Source organism: Trematomus bernacchii, unplaced genomic scaffold, assembly GCF_902827165.1.
Source record: "Trematomus bernacchii unplaced genomic scaffold, fTreBer1.1, whole genome shotgun sequence".
Taxonomy (NCBI): domain Eukaryota; kingdom Metazoa; phylum Chordata; class Actinopteri; order Perciformes; family Nototheniidae; genus Trematomus; species Trematomus bernacchii.
The window spans coordinates 7,944,065-7,959,975 of NW_022987727.1; the positions used below are offsets into that span (position 1 = coordinate 7,944,065).

Below are 15,911 nucleotides of genomic sequence, written 5' to 3' on the forward strand. Positions count from 1 at the left end.
TACCAACCTTGTGCCTTCACCCTTTTAAGAAATGCCAGGGACTGTCAAGAACATCCAGCTGAGCTACGTCCAGGGCAACAGCGCGATAAGGCTGCCTGTAGTGTAGTGAGGAAGGCCATTTCCACTCAAAGCTGTCCATCTGAAATCAATGTCAAAGATCTGACAGACAGTCAAAGTTCACTTTGTTCTTGTGTGTGTTCAATGGGTGTCAAGCTCTTTTTGTATAAATAAGTGTCAAATGTGTGTACAGTATTAAGTTGGATGACAAAGTTCCAATTAGTATTAGGAACTGTATAGGTAACCCAAACAAATGGAAGCATTGAGAGAGAGAGAGCGACGGACGTACAGTACACACACACTTTTTCAAACTCTCACACGTGAGTCGGGGAAGGTTGAGAACAGCCTTGAACTCTGCACGTTACAGAGAGTTTACAGCCCCTTTCTCCTCCCCTTCACTCCCCATTCAGTACGTCTGAATGCCTCTATTATCACAGCTCAGCTTTCAGAGACTCTGAATGAGTGTGTGTGTGTGTGTGTGTGTGTGTGTGTGTGTGTGTGTGTGTGTGTGTGTGTGTGTGTGAGAGAGAGAGCGATAGAGAAACGAGAAATGTACAGTATATCTTGTACGTTTTAAAGGTCACCTATTATGCAAAATCCACTTTTTCATGTCTTTATACATCAACATGTATCTGTGTAAAGAGATTCTGAAAGTTTCAGGAAAAAAGATTCTCTCTTTTTGTCCTGATCCATTTATATAAAAACTTGTCTGAAAATGAGCTGATCAGATTTTGGCCACTTTATGATGTCATAACGATTTTTCATTAGCCAATAACCAACCAAGGTAACCCCCCCCCCCCCACCTTATCACCTGAATCTCCTCCTAGAGCACCATTGTGTTCTTTTTAACCAAATACCTCTCAGAGGGGCGTGGGGAGTGGCTCCTTATTTTCATCTAAAGTAACAGACAGAGAATCAGGTCTTTTGAAACAGGGCTGAAACAGAGGGGATTCAGCCCTCTGTTTCAGCCCTACAATGATCTGTCTGGTGTTTCAACACTTCAGAGACATGTTTTGTATATATCTGAGACCTACAGTATAATATATTGATGAAAAACAGTATAATAGGGGACCTTTAATCTAAATGTATTCCACAATGGGTAAATCTAATTCAACTGAGAAATAAATAAATAAAAAGACGGACATGAGGGAAAGGAAAAATGAGACACACAGGTAGAGAGAAAGAAGCAAAAAAGAATGAAAAGAGAGAAAAACATTTCCACTGTTGTTTTTATCGTCCTTTTAATCTCACTACATTAAGACAATTTGAACCACAAATTGTTAAAGGTGCAATATGTAAAATAAGGCCAGCATTGTAGTTCAAATCTTTCAAAAAATAATCTAATAGGATCAACAGAATGTGAAGAATTAACCGTTTTGAGATGCCAAAAGCATGTATTTGTTGAGTAGCAAAGTTATGTAATGAAATGAACATGCTTACTGACTAGCCCCAGACCGTCCCTTCTTGTGATACCACTTGTTCCTCGAGAGGCGATAATGAGTCCCTTTAGCGTCAGTCTGCACTCAGGAGAATAACTAATAAAAAGAGCTGCCTAGAGCACAATGTTGTTTGAGATACAGCCAGGGATTAGTGGCACAGTAAACTCAAAGATGACTGATGCTCTTAGCAAGCGACCTTTATCACCATCCCAACCACCTGCTAGCAGAAATACACTGGAGGAAAAGTAAAATAATTGATATTTAAAAAAGCAAGACAGGAGTAAAGATTGGCTTTATTTCCCACCGTTAGACATTTCTTGGCGAGTAAAGATGTTTGAGGCTAAACTCGCAAAAAGGTGTCAACCCTGCAATTTGTAAATCATGTACTTGAAATGCTACCCCCAATTTATTAGAAACATTGCTCCTTTAAAAAAAGATTTAAAGGCTTAATTCAGGATTAAACAAAAGTACAATTCTCAACTCAAAACATATTAACAGAAAATTCGAGAGAGAACATAGCCAAGCAGTTTCATTTATTCACAGTAAACAAAGCATATATAGCTATCTAAATCACTCTAAATTGGAAATGGTGTACTGATGTTTAATATGTAGCAATACAAAAATACTACATTTGAGAAAAGTAACATTTGTGTCCAATTAATTGAAAAATAAAACTGTCCAGGCAGTGCTTCAGTAGTGTATCTGTTTCAGAAGCAGCATGAGGTTTCTGATGCGTTCGGCACGGCAGCGAGGCGACTGGTGGAGCGGCAGCTCAAAGAAAGAGAAGGTGAAGCTCCGAGAGAAACTGAGGTTGGTGACGGGACGCAGGGGCGCGAGACGGGGGGGGCGAGGCAAACGCCGCTGGGGCAACAACCTCCGCCTCGCACGCAACCCTCTGACCCCTCCACCTGCAGGGGGAGAGGAACAGACATGTTGAAATCAAATGAGTCACAAAATGTTGAAAAAGATCAGGGCGCTTATTCAACAGTGGCTGACCCATTCAGGTGTTTTCAGCACCCGGTGGTCTCGGGACTCAGTACTTAAGAGTGTGTGTCATGAACAACTTCTTCACTCTCCTATGTATAACTTACTTTAAAGGAATTTGAGTGACTTCACATAGCAGACCCCTTATACTGCAGAGTTTGTCTTATGTTAGCGGGAAAGCACAGGTGTAAATAATAGCCTTAAAGGTCCCCTATTATACTATTTTCAGGCGTATATTATAGGTGTCAGATATATAAAAAACATGTCTAAGTGTTTTGCTCAAAATACCAAACAGATCGTCCATTCTAGCCATGCCTCATATCCCTTTATTTCAGCCCTGTTAGAGAAGTGCTGACCCTAGGTCCGAAGCTTTAAAAAAAAAAGGAGGGGGAGCTTATGCCTGCTCATGCGGGAGAATTCTATCGGCAGATGCAGCTCAATGCTGCCGTGATTAAACGCCATATCATGTTCAAAACCACATCAAGGACTATTTCTGAAACAGTATGGAGCTCAAAGGCTTTCTCTCTGGCAGGGTCTGCATTGCCGATATGACGTCATATCGGACGCAAATCTGGATCAGCTCCGTTGTAGCCCCGTTTTTAGAGATTTGGGTACGGAGGAAAAGAGAGAGGGTTTTATTTTCTGACACTTTGTGAGTTCCCTTACACACCGGGGACACATATTTATGTATACAAGACATCAAAAAGTGCATTTTGCATGATAGGAGACATTTAAGTGAATTGCTGTCCTTAAACTGAGCTTGTGGTGACGACATAGGAAGTTGTGTAACAGTATGCCCTGTTTTGATTTAGAAAGTAGCTTTAACACCAACAACATCCACAACATTAATCTGGCTGCAATTTAGAAATTATTTATCTAATATATCATATTCAATCACTTGCATATAGACTCTTATTGCACTATTCCACTTTTTTACTATTTTTCTTTTTGTATTTACTTGCATGTATTTTTGTCTGTTTTATTGTGTTGCACTGTTGGAGGAGCCTGTGACCTAAGATTTTCATCGTCATAACTACACTGTATGTACGACCAATAAAAGCCTTGAACCTTGAACTTGAGGCAACTACAACATGGATGCTTTGTCGAATAGACTAACAATTTAGCAAGCTAGCCAACAGGTAATGTAATGCAGGAAATAAAAAGGCATAATAACAGAGAAATAGTTGAGGCCGTTTAAAATTAACAAATAAAAACGTTTGATGACTAAAATTACAATAACGATGACTTACCATCTACAAAAAATGAAGATCCATGGTCTCTGACATTTATGAAAACATCAGCAAACACATCACATCTTGTGTATTTCTGAGCTTTAAGAAATGTTCCATTTAGGTGTTTGTGAAGACCAGAAGACGGCAATGTTAACTCTAGGTGTGAACACAGTGAAGAATACCTTTTAAGGGCAGCAATAGTTACAGGGTCAGTGAGATGATTTATTGGGATAGCAGATGAAAAAGGAGACCTCGTTAATGTTGTTTGTTACACCTGTGATTATTCTGCTATGACTGGTCTAATCAGTCTGACTGAGAACACCTGTGTGATTACGGCATATATCATACATTTGGCACAGCACACATCTCAACTTGTCACAGTAGGAAAAGCACAGGTGTTACTAATAAAACTAATAATGTCTCTGTTCATTTTTGTTTTCTGTTCAAGTTTCGCAGTTAGCCATTAATGTGGTACAATGAGCCAACATGCTCGACATCAGGACCTAAAGCAGCTTGATGGAATTTAGCCACCATTTATTTCATTGTGTACACCTGTGTCTTTCCTACCCTTATACTGTATGTCCAAAATGTCCTCAGTGATTGTACATTTCCCCGCTGTGGGACAAATAAATAAGTTGGATTTTGAAATGTAGCTAAATGTGCTAATGCTTATGTTATTATAGGTTCTAGTAGTCAGGGAAAGTCCACATGGTGTTGTCATAGTGGGCTTGTCTTCTGACATTTTAGCATTATTAATGAAAGCTAACATTTATAACACTACTGTATCTAGCTATGTTACCAACTTGTATATAGATATGTATCGTACTGCACTATTCCACATACTCACTTTATTTTAGAACTATCTTTCTTTTTGTATTACTTTTACTATCTGTATTATTATTATGTTGCATTGGTGGAGAAGCCTGTGACATAAGATTTTTAACGACATAATTACTCTGTAGCTATGTTAGTTTGACAATAAAGAACCTTGAACCTTGAACGCAGTTAGCTATAGCTAAGAGTTAGCTAGTTTATGATTGTTGCTAGGTTGTGGTTAGGCTTAACTCATATCCAAATCGGTTTAAATTTCATAGCAAATTGACTGTTCTTCAAGGGGTGTCTTTCTTACCTTCCCATACTGCATTTTTTTACATTATTTATACTTATAATTCTCTAATATTTTAGCTTTGGGGGTTAGTCCTGATGACTGGCCCTTGTTCTTCAGACCTACCTGTGGCACTGTCCTGAGGGACTGCACCAGGCGGAGATGGAGAGTTGAAACTTGAACTTGAAACGTCCTCGTCTTCGTTATGTCTGTCCCGGTAAGGAGTGGAGGGCGTGGCCGGGGGAGCAGGAGGGGGAGGGGGTGGAAGGGCAGGGGGCCGTGGAGGGGGAGGCAGGGGGATTGAGGTGAAGGACGATTCGTAGAGAGCCAGGCCTCCCCAAGGCGTCATGGTGGTGTCAGAGACGAGGATGGAGGAAGGCCCCGGATGAGGGTGAGAGGAAGAGGAGGATGTCTGCTGCTGGCTGCGTTTTCTGTGATTAGCCTGATGGGGGCGCGGGAGAGCCGGGGAGGAGAGAGGGGGCTTCGCTGCTGTAAGGAAGGGGAGATTAGATGAAGAAGCTACAAAAGATACTAGTGTAGTTGGTAAATGAAATACATTCACCTAGCTATAAGCCAATTACTGTGTCAATATATTTGGCCGCTTTACTGTTATTCTGTCACAAACCCACTATCGTTTAAGCTGTTAAGACAAAAGTAAAATATGAAACAATAGCTTTTGTTTCAGTCACATGATCAGATTCCCCATTCAAAGGAATAACATACTGGCCTGGAGCTGTTTCTGAAAAGTGCTTTACAACTGGTATAATCAATACTACTCATTTTCATTTGCTTAAGGAACGCATTCATGTAACAGTTAAGCCTATTTGGACTATGAACTTATAAATTAAAATGTTGTCCTGTAGTTACTTGCAATGGAGCATCAGACACTTTGCACTTGATGCTCTTTTAACAATAACACCTAATTTGCAAAAACCTTCAGGTAGGAAATGATCATAATACAATAATTCAAGCATATGCTCCTGCAGCAAAATGTAATGTAAAATGGAGAGGTGAGTGGGTCATGACTGGCTCACCTGTTGTTCTACTCCCGGATGAACCAATGAGAGGGAGCCGTTCACGTGACATCACCGATCCGGAAACCTGAGCAGAAATGTTTTTTTATTCTGAACTCAACCTTTTACTTAATCCTTATTCTAACCACTTGAACTATATTGCTAAATGGCCATCTTGTATTGTTGAACTGTTACATGAGACATTTCATTTGTGTTTGATTAAAGCACCATATCAAGCATTTTATCATAAGACCATGATACTAAATGCAACATTTAGCTTATCTGTGAGTGACAGTTTGAAAATGGACTTGAAGAAAGGTCAGAAGAGAGAGTGGGTGTTTACCTCTTCGATGGGTGTCACTCCTGCGGACCCTTACTCCTCCTGTAGTTCTCCTGGGTCAACATAAGCATACAGGGACGAATTCCACCGATAGTTTTTCAAGCTTGCTTCCAAAAGTCTCTCTCCACATATGTTTGAAGACTGCAGATGGTGGTTTGAATCATAAAAGGTATTCCTGTTAAAACATCAAATGTATCCCAGACACACGTCCTGTTCTTTGAGCGTCTTCCTCTCTGTCTCATCTTTCACTTCCTCACTCATCAATCAGTCCTCTTTCATTTTTCTCAGCCTCCTCTCTCCTCTCTTTCTCTGCTGTGAGCCAACAGACAAACGCTCAGTGCAGCAGGTGCCTTCTCCATTTCTGTCTCCCCCTTTTTACTCCCTCCTCACCTCTACCTTATCAACACTCTCCCTCCTCTATTTCTCTCACCCCTTCTTCCCCAATTAAGTGACAGTGGTGGTTCTAAAGGTCCTTTTTCTTCTTTTCTCCTTTGTACTTAACTTCTCCCTAACTGCAAAAATAAATGCTGGCAGGGGCTTTCATCCACCTTTTCATCTTCTTTCCATATTTCTCCCCCCCCCCTTATTTTTCAGGGTGACATTAGCTTCCATTCTCCCGCTCTCTTTCCTCTTTCATTCGCTCCGTGGTGAGTGGCAGGCGGTGAGATCGGTGCCCGACAAAAGGCAACGTGAGACGATGTTAAAATATTAAAATATTCATGGATACCTGCAGTCGGGGCCCTTCATGGGCTCTGACCCCCATCCAGACCCTCCACAAACTGACACGCACACTTTGATGTCTACATTTAAATTCCAGGCGATAGTGACTCAACACACACTGCTATCCACTTTGTATGACATTTAACATGCTGCTAGTCATCTCACACTTCGTCTGACACAGCTACAGTACATTTGCATCCGAGACAGACACACACCAAATATGCAAATAATTAGCACACAGTCCCATATCAACCTGCCACTTAAACAGCATTAGCATTTCATGTAACAAGACATTCAGTTTCAAAGGTGCTAAAATAGCCATTTATAACACATGTACGCAAACACATAAAAAAAGACCATTACCTTCGACCAATCAGACTCTTCTCGATCATACTCTTGACTAAAATATGTAGAAATAGATCCCTCAATGATCCCAAAGCAAAGACTATTTCCTACTTTTTTGCTGGATACACTAACCTGTGCATGTACAATCGTACACAGACAGCATGCTTTTTAATGCTTGTAATAGTGAACAGTTATGTTCTTGGCCAGATTTTCCTTCCTGTTGAAGGAGAGTTTTAACTTGCTGCTTGCTTTTAGGGTAGCTATATCTCGAGTCTGAGGTAGTAGTGGGCATGCAACTGGAGAAAAGACACCTGGATCATACTACACGAGTTGTGAGAGAGTTCTTAAATGGAAGTTGTTGTGGACTGGTCTCCATTTTTTGATTCTTTGGTCAATGGATAGGCGTTTTAGTCAAGAAATCAAAGTTAAACAGAATGAGTATGTAATATACTGCTATACGGCATATTTGATGATCCATTTGTTGGTGAAATATTTCTTTAAGTCTGCGATGAAAGGATGATTTGGTTTTCAGTGCCTAGCTCAAGGGCACCTCAGGAGTGGGGGTTGGAAGGGGAAGACATTTTAACTTCATATAATCACTTTTTATTTTTTTTGGACGCCAACCTCTCCGGTTGATATTCTGGGCTCAATAAAAACATCCTCCCCTCTGTCATGAACCTTGGAGTGACCTTCAGTAGCACTTTTAAATTTGATAAGCAGGTCAGCTCCGTAGTCAAAACCTGCTTTTTTAAAATAAGACTATTGGCCAAGACCAAGTCGTTTTTATCTTTTAAAGACCTAGAAAGGGTTATACGCCTTTGTTACCTCAAGGCTGGATTACTGCAACGCTCTGTATGTGAGTATGGACCAGGCGTCAATTAGACGCCTGCAGCTAGTGCAGAACGCAGCTGCACGTCTTCTTACTGGCCACAAAAAGCGTGACCACATCACCCTCATTCTGGCTTCATTGCACTGGCTTCCAATTCGGCTCAGAATTGATTTTAAAATCCTTTTATTTGTTTTCAAAGCACTAAATGGGCTGGCTCCGGCTTATATAGCAGAACTCCTCCAGCGCTACACCCCAACCAGAGCCTTAAGGTCTGCTGACCAGCTGCTGCTGGTAGTGCCCAAGACCAGGCTCAAAACCCGAGGGCACTGAGCCTCCGCAGCAGCTGGCCCTAGGCTCTGGAACACTCTGCCCCTCCATGTGAGGTCGGCCCAGACACTAGGGGTTTTTAAATCTTCACTGAAGACTCACTTCTTCTCCCTGGCCTTCTAGTCAGAGCGGAGCACGACTCCTGACTTTTCCCTGTGTTTTTGTTTTTATATTTGCTGTTGTAAATTATTGTCTTTTGTTGTTATTGTAGTAAAGTGTTTTTATTACATGTACAGCACTTTGGCTCGACCAAACATCGTTTTTAAATGTGCTATATAAATAAAACCTGATTTGATTTGATTAATCTTCCAAACACTTTTTTGAGACATTCAGACTTGAGTTTTTCCTTGTTCTTACAGCAAATTGAGTCGCGAGGCTTCGGGTGCACAGCTTTATTTCCTGGCCGGTGGAGATGTAGCGAGCTGTATTATAAATAACTCCACTTGTTTCATCCATCTTTGTGGAGTGTAGCGCTTCTCCCTGAAGGAGACCACAGATGGCCCAGACTCATCAGAGACGGCTTTAATGTTCTCCATGAAGATTAGGATGTTTCCTTCATGATTTGTTCAAAGCAGAGACGAAGCCAGATGCCAGACCTGCATTTTCAGGAAATGCAGAAATGAATGATGAAGAAGTAAAGTTTCTGAGAACTTAAACTTAAACTAGTCTAAAACTCCAGAGGAAAAAAGGGTTTGAAATCTCTCCACACTGGTTTGTTGGTGACATTCTGGGTAAAAGTTGTTCTATTTATTAATGTATAAGGAATTAATGTTTGACATGATTGTAATGTACCCCAAAAATAACAAGAAAAGGGAAATTATAAATAGACTTTATTAAAAATGTAATTTACATAGTAAATTGAATCTAATATTAAAAGTAATTGTTTTGACCGCCCTTATCTTTTGATTGCACTTATGTGGACTTTCCTTGTAAAGTCACTTTAACTCTGTGACTCTCCTTTTGGCTTTTTGCGCTCTCTGTATTTGGGACTCGTAGCAGCTGGAAGCCCTGTCCGCAGAGCAGCACCCATCCCGTCTTCTCCCTCATGTTCTCACTCCTGAAACCTCTCTCAGTGTTTCCCTGACTAACCCTGTCAGTCTCTGCTTGATCACTACATTCACTGGCTGTCTCACCTGCCTTCTCCTCACTGGTTTGACACACCAGGTGACCCGTCTCACTCTCTGCTTCAACAGCTGTTTCCTCATTACTGAACTGTGCCGCTGTCTTTTTGAATCCTGTCTGACTCCCTCTCCAAACGGAAATCTCCTGCTCAGACTCAAAGCTTATTTTCATCTCTTTATCCCCCTCCTCCTCTCTCAGCTGCCCTTCCCACACTGCCAGTCCTGCAGCATCTGCAACGTGGGAGCACAGCGCCCCAATGTGGCTGATCCCGGTACTGCAGACCCTCCACAGGCAAACCCTCTGATCTGCAGAGGTGGAGACCAGGAGGCCGGGGCTCAGGAGCTTCAGGGCGGTCAGGGGGGCCGCGTGAGCCAGCGGGGAGTGGGACTGGGAGTGGAGTTCAAGATGAAGCTGGGTTGGGGGGCTCAGGGCCTCTGAAATCTGAGAGGACCCTCTGCTGCCCCCAAACTTTCTGTCTTCTGGGTAGTGCACCCTTATTGTGGACACTGTCAGCTGCCCATCATCCCCTCCGCTAGCAACCGTTACCAGGCAACCGCCCTCGTTTAGTCCCGGTTTCTCTGTCCAAACAGCCAATGAGTTGATGCCGCTCTGGTGGGCGTGGATGTGGAGGCAGGGGATTGGCTGAGTCCCGGACGATAAGAAAGAAGCATCTGTCAAATCCCACACTGCAATTCTGCCATCTGTTGCAGCGCTGAACAGCAGCCTATAGCTGAGAGAGAGAGATACAAATATGTACCTTTGAGTCATTTAGGTTAAAACTGCAGTCCTATATTTGATCTGCCAGTCACTACACTTTTCTACAACGGTTTAAAATAATACAAATATATTAAAAGAACAATAAAGGCTCTGATTCTGATTGGTTACTATAAAGCAGGATTACATCTAACTTGTAATAAAGGTGTGGACATTCACCCAATCCAGGGTCAGGAGATTCAAATAAAAAGAGAAATGAACATCTGCACACCTGTGGCCTTCTCCATCCTCCAGGCTGCAGGCAGCAACACTGAGCACACAGCGCTGGTGGTAAAACGTCTCCCACAACAAATCAATCTGATGTGTGCCTTCACTGACCGAGAACAATCTGGAAAACACAGTAAAGCAGAAGAGAGTGAGGGCACTGTCATAAGACAAATAGTGTATTACAAAATAACACAAGGGTTTATAAGATTAAATCAGTTTTAAGTTGAACACATTTTTCTCTTTTCTTTTCTCAAGACATTTCTCATTTGAGAGCATTTAAACAGTTGGAAGGAAGACTTGTTACAACGTTAACCCTTTCTTCAAGCTAATAAGAGACGGTTTAGATGTGTGGGAAATGTCTTTTTTCTGTGAGAGTGACCCACCTGAGAGCTCCGTCGCTGCAGGCCATAGCCAGGAGAACACCGTCTGGCTTCTCCTCCACCACCTCTACAGACATGTACCTGAAACACACACACCGCTGGTAAGACATAGGTAGACTAGATTTCAAAAGAAAAAGAGTATGGGGGTAAATTCAGCTGATTGTTTGGCACTCAGATATTGCACCTTCGTCCTGTAAAAATCTATGCAAACTTCAAAAACATTTTTGAGGATATATACTTGTGTTGTTGGAGAAAGTAACTGATGAAAGAAATGAAGGAGGGAGAAATCAGTACGCAGACATTAGTATATAAAAAAAAAAGTTCAAATCTTGTGTAATTGCTTTTAAATGTGTACAGAATACAACATGGACCTGCCTGGTTTCTGGGTCCATTTTCACCGTCTTGTGCCGGTTCCGCCTCTTCTCCCATTGTTCGTCCAATCGGTGACTGGCCACCTGGATCACCTGACAGGAGGGAGCCAGTCTCTGCTGGTCCCAGCCGATCGACAGCCGGTAACACTGCATCTGAGCTCTCCCCCCCGCTGACACCAGCAGGGCAGAGAGGGACTGTTTCTGGCTCTCACCCCCCCCCTCCTGACGCGTTACCGCTGTCACCGTGCGAATGCTTGAGATGTGGTCGGTGATAACTGAGAGAACTTTAATGCTGCCAGAGCGGGGCTGAATTGCAATGACGGTTAAGCTAGTGTCCTCTCCTCCCGTCACCACTATCTCCCAATGCCCTCCCTCTTTTACTCCATCTTTGAGTTCATCCATTCCCTCAGTTTCTGCCAAATCTCCAGGACTTTCAGTTGGATTCTCATTCTTGATTCCCCTTATCATCCCAAGTCTGCACATACATCCAATCCCCCTCCCATGGACACCCTCTCTCAGGCCCCACCCTCCGGCTTTTCCACCTATGCTCAGTGCCCCTCCTGGTGTCTGTGATGTCATGACAGCCCCCTGCTTGATGAAGACCAGAGCTCCGTATCCAGGCCACACCCCTTTGTGGGGCGGCCAGAGACTCCAGGAGCGATGCCCTCCACCACAAGGCACTGCAAACAGTCTCTCTTGCCTCACAGGGTCCCAAACCACAAAGTGGACACCATGAAAGCCAATTATAGCAAACCGGGCTTCTCTTCCGTTATTCTCCGTCCTTTCTTCCTCAGGTCTAAAGCTCTCTTCCTCCTCCGCCTCTTCCACAGGAATGTCGGGTTCAAGAATCAGAATCCTCTCCAGCCACTCCATGCCCTTGCAGGCCCGCTGGACTCGGAGAACCTGCAGCTGAAGTCCATCTTTGTTCTCAACACTCTTTTCTTCAGGTTTTTCTGGTGGTGTTGGATTCACTCTGAAGACCCTCACACAGCCGTCCCTACCCGTGCTGTAGAGCAGCCCCTGGTACTCACACACTGAAGTTACACCCTGTTTCCCATGCACCCCAAACCGGCAGCTTAGTGGGTGAAGCGTTGGGTGTCTGTCCTCCATCATTTCAGTTTGTATGTCTCCACCGCTTCCATTTCCCTCCGCTTCAACCCCTTCACCATCTGTTGGTTTCCTGCCTGTCTGCGAACTTTCAGCAATTATTTTTCCATCTCTCATGTTTTGCTCCTGCTTTCCTCCTTCCTGAAACAAAAGCAGGGACCCTCTCCTGTCCCCACACACCCACAGCAACCCCTGTGACGAGGAGTGGAGGCACACTGCAGCTGTCAGCCAGCGTTTGGCACAGGAGGGAAGGAGGAAGGGAGGAAGGGGTTTCACACTGAGAGCCAAGGGAGAGTTCTCATCTAATTCTACCTTTATACACCAGCGATAGACAAATCCTTCAGCACCTGATGCTAGCAAATACATTTGTTCTTTTGCCTCATGCCAAATAAGGCTATGGATCTTCCCTGAGCCGCCTGTAAGGAGAATCCCACACTGAGGATGAGAGATGGGGAAGACATGTATGGATCCGCTGAGGTTTGCAACAGCACACAAGTTAACTTTTGCTGTTGAGTTTTTCACACTGACAGTTGTTGTTTCCATCACACAATACGATTGAAAGTCAGTAGTCTCCTGCGATACCATCTCCCACTGCCCGTCACTGTATTGGTAAACTGTTCCGTGGTCTGTGCAAACCACAAACTTGCTCTGACTCCATGGTGCATTTGTATCCTCTTCCCCTGCTATACAGACCGCTTTAGGCAAGCCTTGACCGGTAAATCTCAGGTCTGTTAGCTTCTCTGTCGCTGCCTCCTCCGTCGTATCCATCCCCTCCTCGCTCCCTTCCACCCTCCACAACCTCACCCCTCCATCTGCCCCCCCTGTAGCAACCCATCTCTCTCCATCTGCTCTTCCCTCACTGATTGCGAGTGCACGAACCCCGCCTGCTTTGTGTCCCTTCAACGTCCGAACCACCTTGCCCTCTCCAGCCCAGTCCCACACTAAACAGGCCCCATCTTCACCGGCACTGAACACATTTCCTGGGGAGAGACGCACGGAGAATACCCTCGCCTGGTGTCCATATAGGACCCTTAAACACGACGGGTTCAAGTCCCCACACTTCCCCCCAGGTCCTCCTAAAGCACCTACACCCCAAACCCTTACACTGCGGTCGTCAGAAGCTGAGGCCAGCCATCCTTTCTCCTGGAGGTAAGAGATGCTGAAGATGACCCCGCTGTGGCCTAACAGACGTCTCTCCACTGGAGCTTTGTGCTTTGAGTTGCTACTTTCATCTCCTCCTGCTCCAGGCTTCCAGAGGACAAGTTGGTTGAAAACAGTCCCTCCCACTAAGATGGTATCATCCCAGGTTTCATGTACAAGAAGGAGGGCAGAGTACAGAAGACAGCCCTCCAGACAGGAGCGCTGAAGCAGGGCATTTCCTGTCCTGATGTCCAGGAGAAGAGCACTATTGTGGGCTACAGCCACACCGAGCAGGGAGTGTTTGTCTCCGGAGAGCCATCGGACGTCCAGGGCCCAGTCCTGGAGCTCCATGAGGGGACCCAGAATCTCCAAACGCAGATGTTCCCCATCCTGGAGATCCACATGGAGCCTCACCAACCTCACAGCCTTGCCTCCAAACACCACAATGTCATAGATGTTGGGCCCCAAGATGGAGCTCCGTTCTGGGGATTCACAGAGGAGAGGAGATTTAATGGGTGAATGAACAGAAAAACAACATTAAAAAAAAGTAAGTGAGATTAAACTCTTGCCAAGACTGCCATTATTGTATACATCCTGGCAGAAGGGAAACATAGAACATAATCACTAAGTGCAACAGAAGAAATTAAAAATAACAGTGACTTATAAACATTGCCTCATCAGTCTTCTTACCAGCCGCAAGACTCCTAGGTCTTATTCCGTGGATTCTGTAGTTTTGGAGCACACTCAGTGAGGCACAGGCTTTTGGACGATGTTGGAGACTGTACACCGTCAAGACTGGACCCTCACCTGTCAGGAAAGGGTAACGGAAGATTTTGTTTAGTGCATCGTGGGATCCTTCATGGTGTTCAGACTTCTTTTAAAAATAGACACACACACAGCCCCCTTAGAAAGCATTAGCACAATTTCTACTAATGCATTTATAGTTTGACCTAAAGAAATATACATCATAATCAGAATGCACATACGAGTATATGGGAAACCCAATGATATTTCCCTTTTGTACTGCATTTATATTAGTGATGTGTCGGTCGCGAACGAGCCGATTCTTTTGAACGGCTCTTTGGTACGAACGAGGGGAACCGAGTCGTACTTGGTGAGAGCCGTTCTTCTTATCGTTCAATCAAAGTTGGTCCGCACTCACTGCCTGCCAAAATTCACTCGCCTTTTAAAAAGCTTGATTTTGTTCCCCAAACGTATTCTGTGAAGACCCGCCCCTACTCTGATTTGTAGGTTTCAGCACGAGGAGTTAGGTGGGGTGGGTCTTAACGGAATACGCGAGAGAGAGAAGTCATAACAAGTGGTACTGGACAGATAGACGACGTGTTTTTCGGATGTAAAATGAGCCAAACGCGAAAACGCAGCAGCATTTGGATGCACTTCAACCAAAACCCAGGCAGTGATAAAGCGCACCATTTGTAAAGGCAAAATATCCTTTAAAGCAGGGTCAACAAATAATCTCCATCGCCACTTAAAAACACACTACTAATATTAAGAGTTGCGTGAATTTCATTCAAGGCAAGGCAACTTTATTTACTTAACACATGCAGAGGGTAAATTCAAAGTACATTCACTGACATGAATGACATGGATATGGCGCCACCTTGTGTCATGTTTACAATGCAGATTATTGACATTAGGTCTGGCAATGCAGTCAATCATTATCCTGGTGATTATTTCGCAGATAAACCTAGTAACCCCGCCCCCTTTTTAAAAAAACGGCTCTTTTGAACGGCTCTTTTGAACGGCTCTTTGAAAGGAACGGAGCCATAAGATCCGGCTCCCTTCAAAGAGCCATAATTCCCATCACTAATTTATATACAATATCACTTGTACATCGATAGTGCTTCCTACCCGTCAGAAGAAATGCATCCTGAAGAAACTCCAGAGCTGTGACTGGAGCTACCAAGGCTGCTGTCTCCATCTCTAAATGGTTAATAACTTTCACGAAGACACATTACCAATGGTTCCTGAAAGATTCAAAGTTACAACACACTTATTAAAGACGGTAGCATCCAAAAAGATTGCAAGCAAGCAGCGGGGTCCGCAGGCCTCTTAAATATTAAAATGTTTAAAAGTCTACGTTGAGAACAGTTGTCATTAGCCTTTCAGTTAGCAAAACAAGCTAACAGCATGAGTACTTCTCATGTTGTTTGTTAAGTGCAAACCTAGAAATGTATCTTTGCTAGGTCAATATTAATACCGCTACATGATTTACTTACAAACAGGACCAAACGCCTGAAAAAATGTAATTCAAATCTGCATTAAAACATCTTTATTTGCCTTCTCCGTCAGCAATCCAGTACCCATGTGTTTCTGAACTGTCTTCCGTGCCGCATCTAAACCAATCAGGCAACGCTAATGGCTTCCTGGACTCTGATTGGTTAGAAAGATGTACGAT

General features: G+C 43.7%; 2 protein-coding genes across 3 annotated transcripts; both read right to left on the reverse strand.

Annotated features, from left to right (window-relative positions):
- Positions 1-2,029: 2,029 nt before the first annotated feature.
- LOC117494301 (formin-like protein 5) lies at positions 2,030-5,166 on the reverse strand. The gene is made up of 2 exons (XM_034145145.1): positions 4,944-5,166; positions 2,030-2,404 (listed from the first exon to the last, which is right to left on the reverse strand). Exons 1-2 carry the CDS (start codon positions 5,164-5,166, stop codon positions 2,187-2,189), a joined length of 441 nt encoding a protein of 146 aa, XP_034001036.1. The 3' UTR covers positions 2,030-2,186.
- A 4,038-nt stretch (positions 5,167-9,204) lies between these two features.
- On the reverse strand, positions 9,205-15,873 carry wdr6 (WD repeat domain 6). Of its 2 annotated transcripts, none has more exons than XM_034145041.1 (7): positions 15,794-15,873; positions 15,365-15,480; positions 14,183-14,299; positions 11,250-13,974; positions 10,878-10,955; positions 10,499-10,615; positions 9,205-10,243 (listed from the first exon to the last, which is right to left on the reverse strand). In XM_034145041.1, the coding sequence occupies exons 2-7, from the start codon at positions 15,432-15,434 to the stop codon at positions 9,304-9,306; spliced, it is 4,047 nt and encodes a 1,348-aa protein (XP_034000932.1). In that variant the 5' UTR covers positions 15,435-15,480; positions 15,794-15,873; the 3' UTR covers positions 9,205-9,303. The 2 variants fall into 2 exon arrangements, with proteins under 2 accessions (XP_034000932.1, XP_034000930.1); XM_034145039.1 differs by having other exon boundaries at positions 15,733-15,835.
- Between the last annotated feature and the right edge of the window lie 38 nt (positions 15,874-15,911).

Excerpts from the sequence above, each read along its gene's own strand:
- LOC117494301 (XM_034145145.1), bottom strand. The coding sequence starts at position 5,166 with ATGACGCCTTGGGGAGGCCTGGCTCTCTACGAATCGTCCTTCACCTCA. Across the intron at positions 2,405-4,943 it reads CCCTCAGGACAGTGCCACAG|GTGGAGGGGTCAGAGGGTTG; the intron begins GTAGGTCTGAAG and ends CTCCCCCTGCAG.
- wdr6 (XM_034145041.1), bottom strand. The coding sequence starts at position 15,434 with ATGGAGACAGCAGCCTTGGTAGCTCCAGTCACAGCTCTGGAGTTTCTT. Across the intron at positions 10,956-11,249 it reads AAAATGGACCCAGAAACCAG|GTACATGTCTGTAGAGGTGG; the intron begins GCAGGTCCATGT and ends TGTGTGTTTCAG. Across the intron at positions 10,244-10,498 it reads GAGGATGGAGAAGGCCACAG|CTATAGGCTGCTGTTCAGCG; the intron begins GTGTGCAGATGT and ends TCTCTCTCTCAG.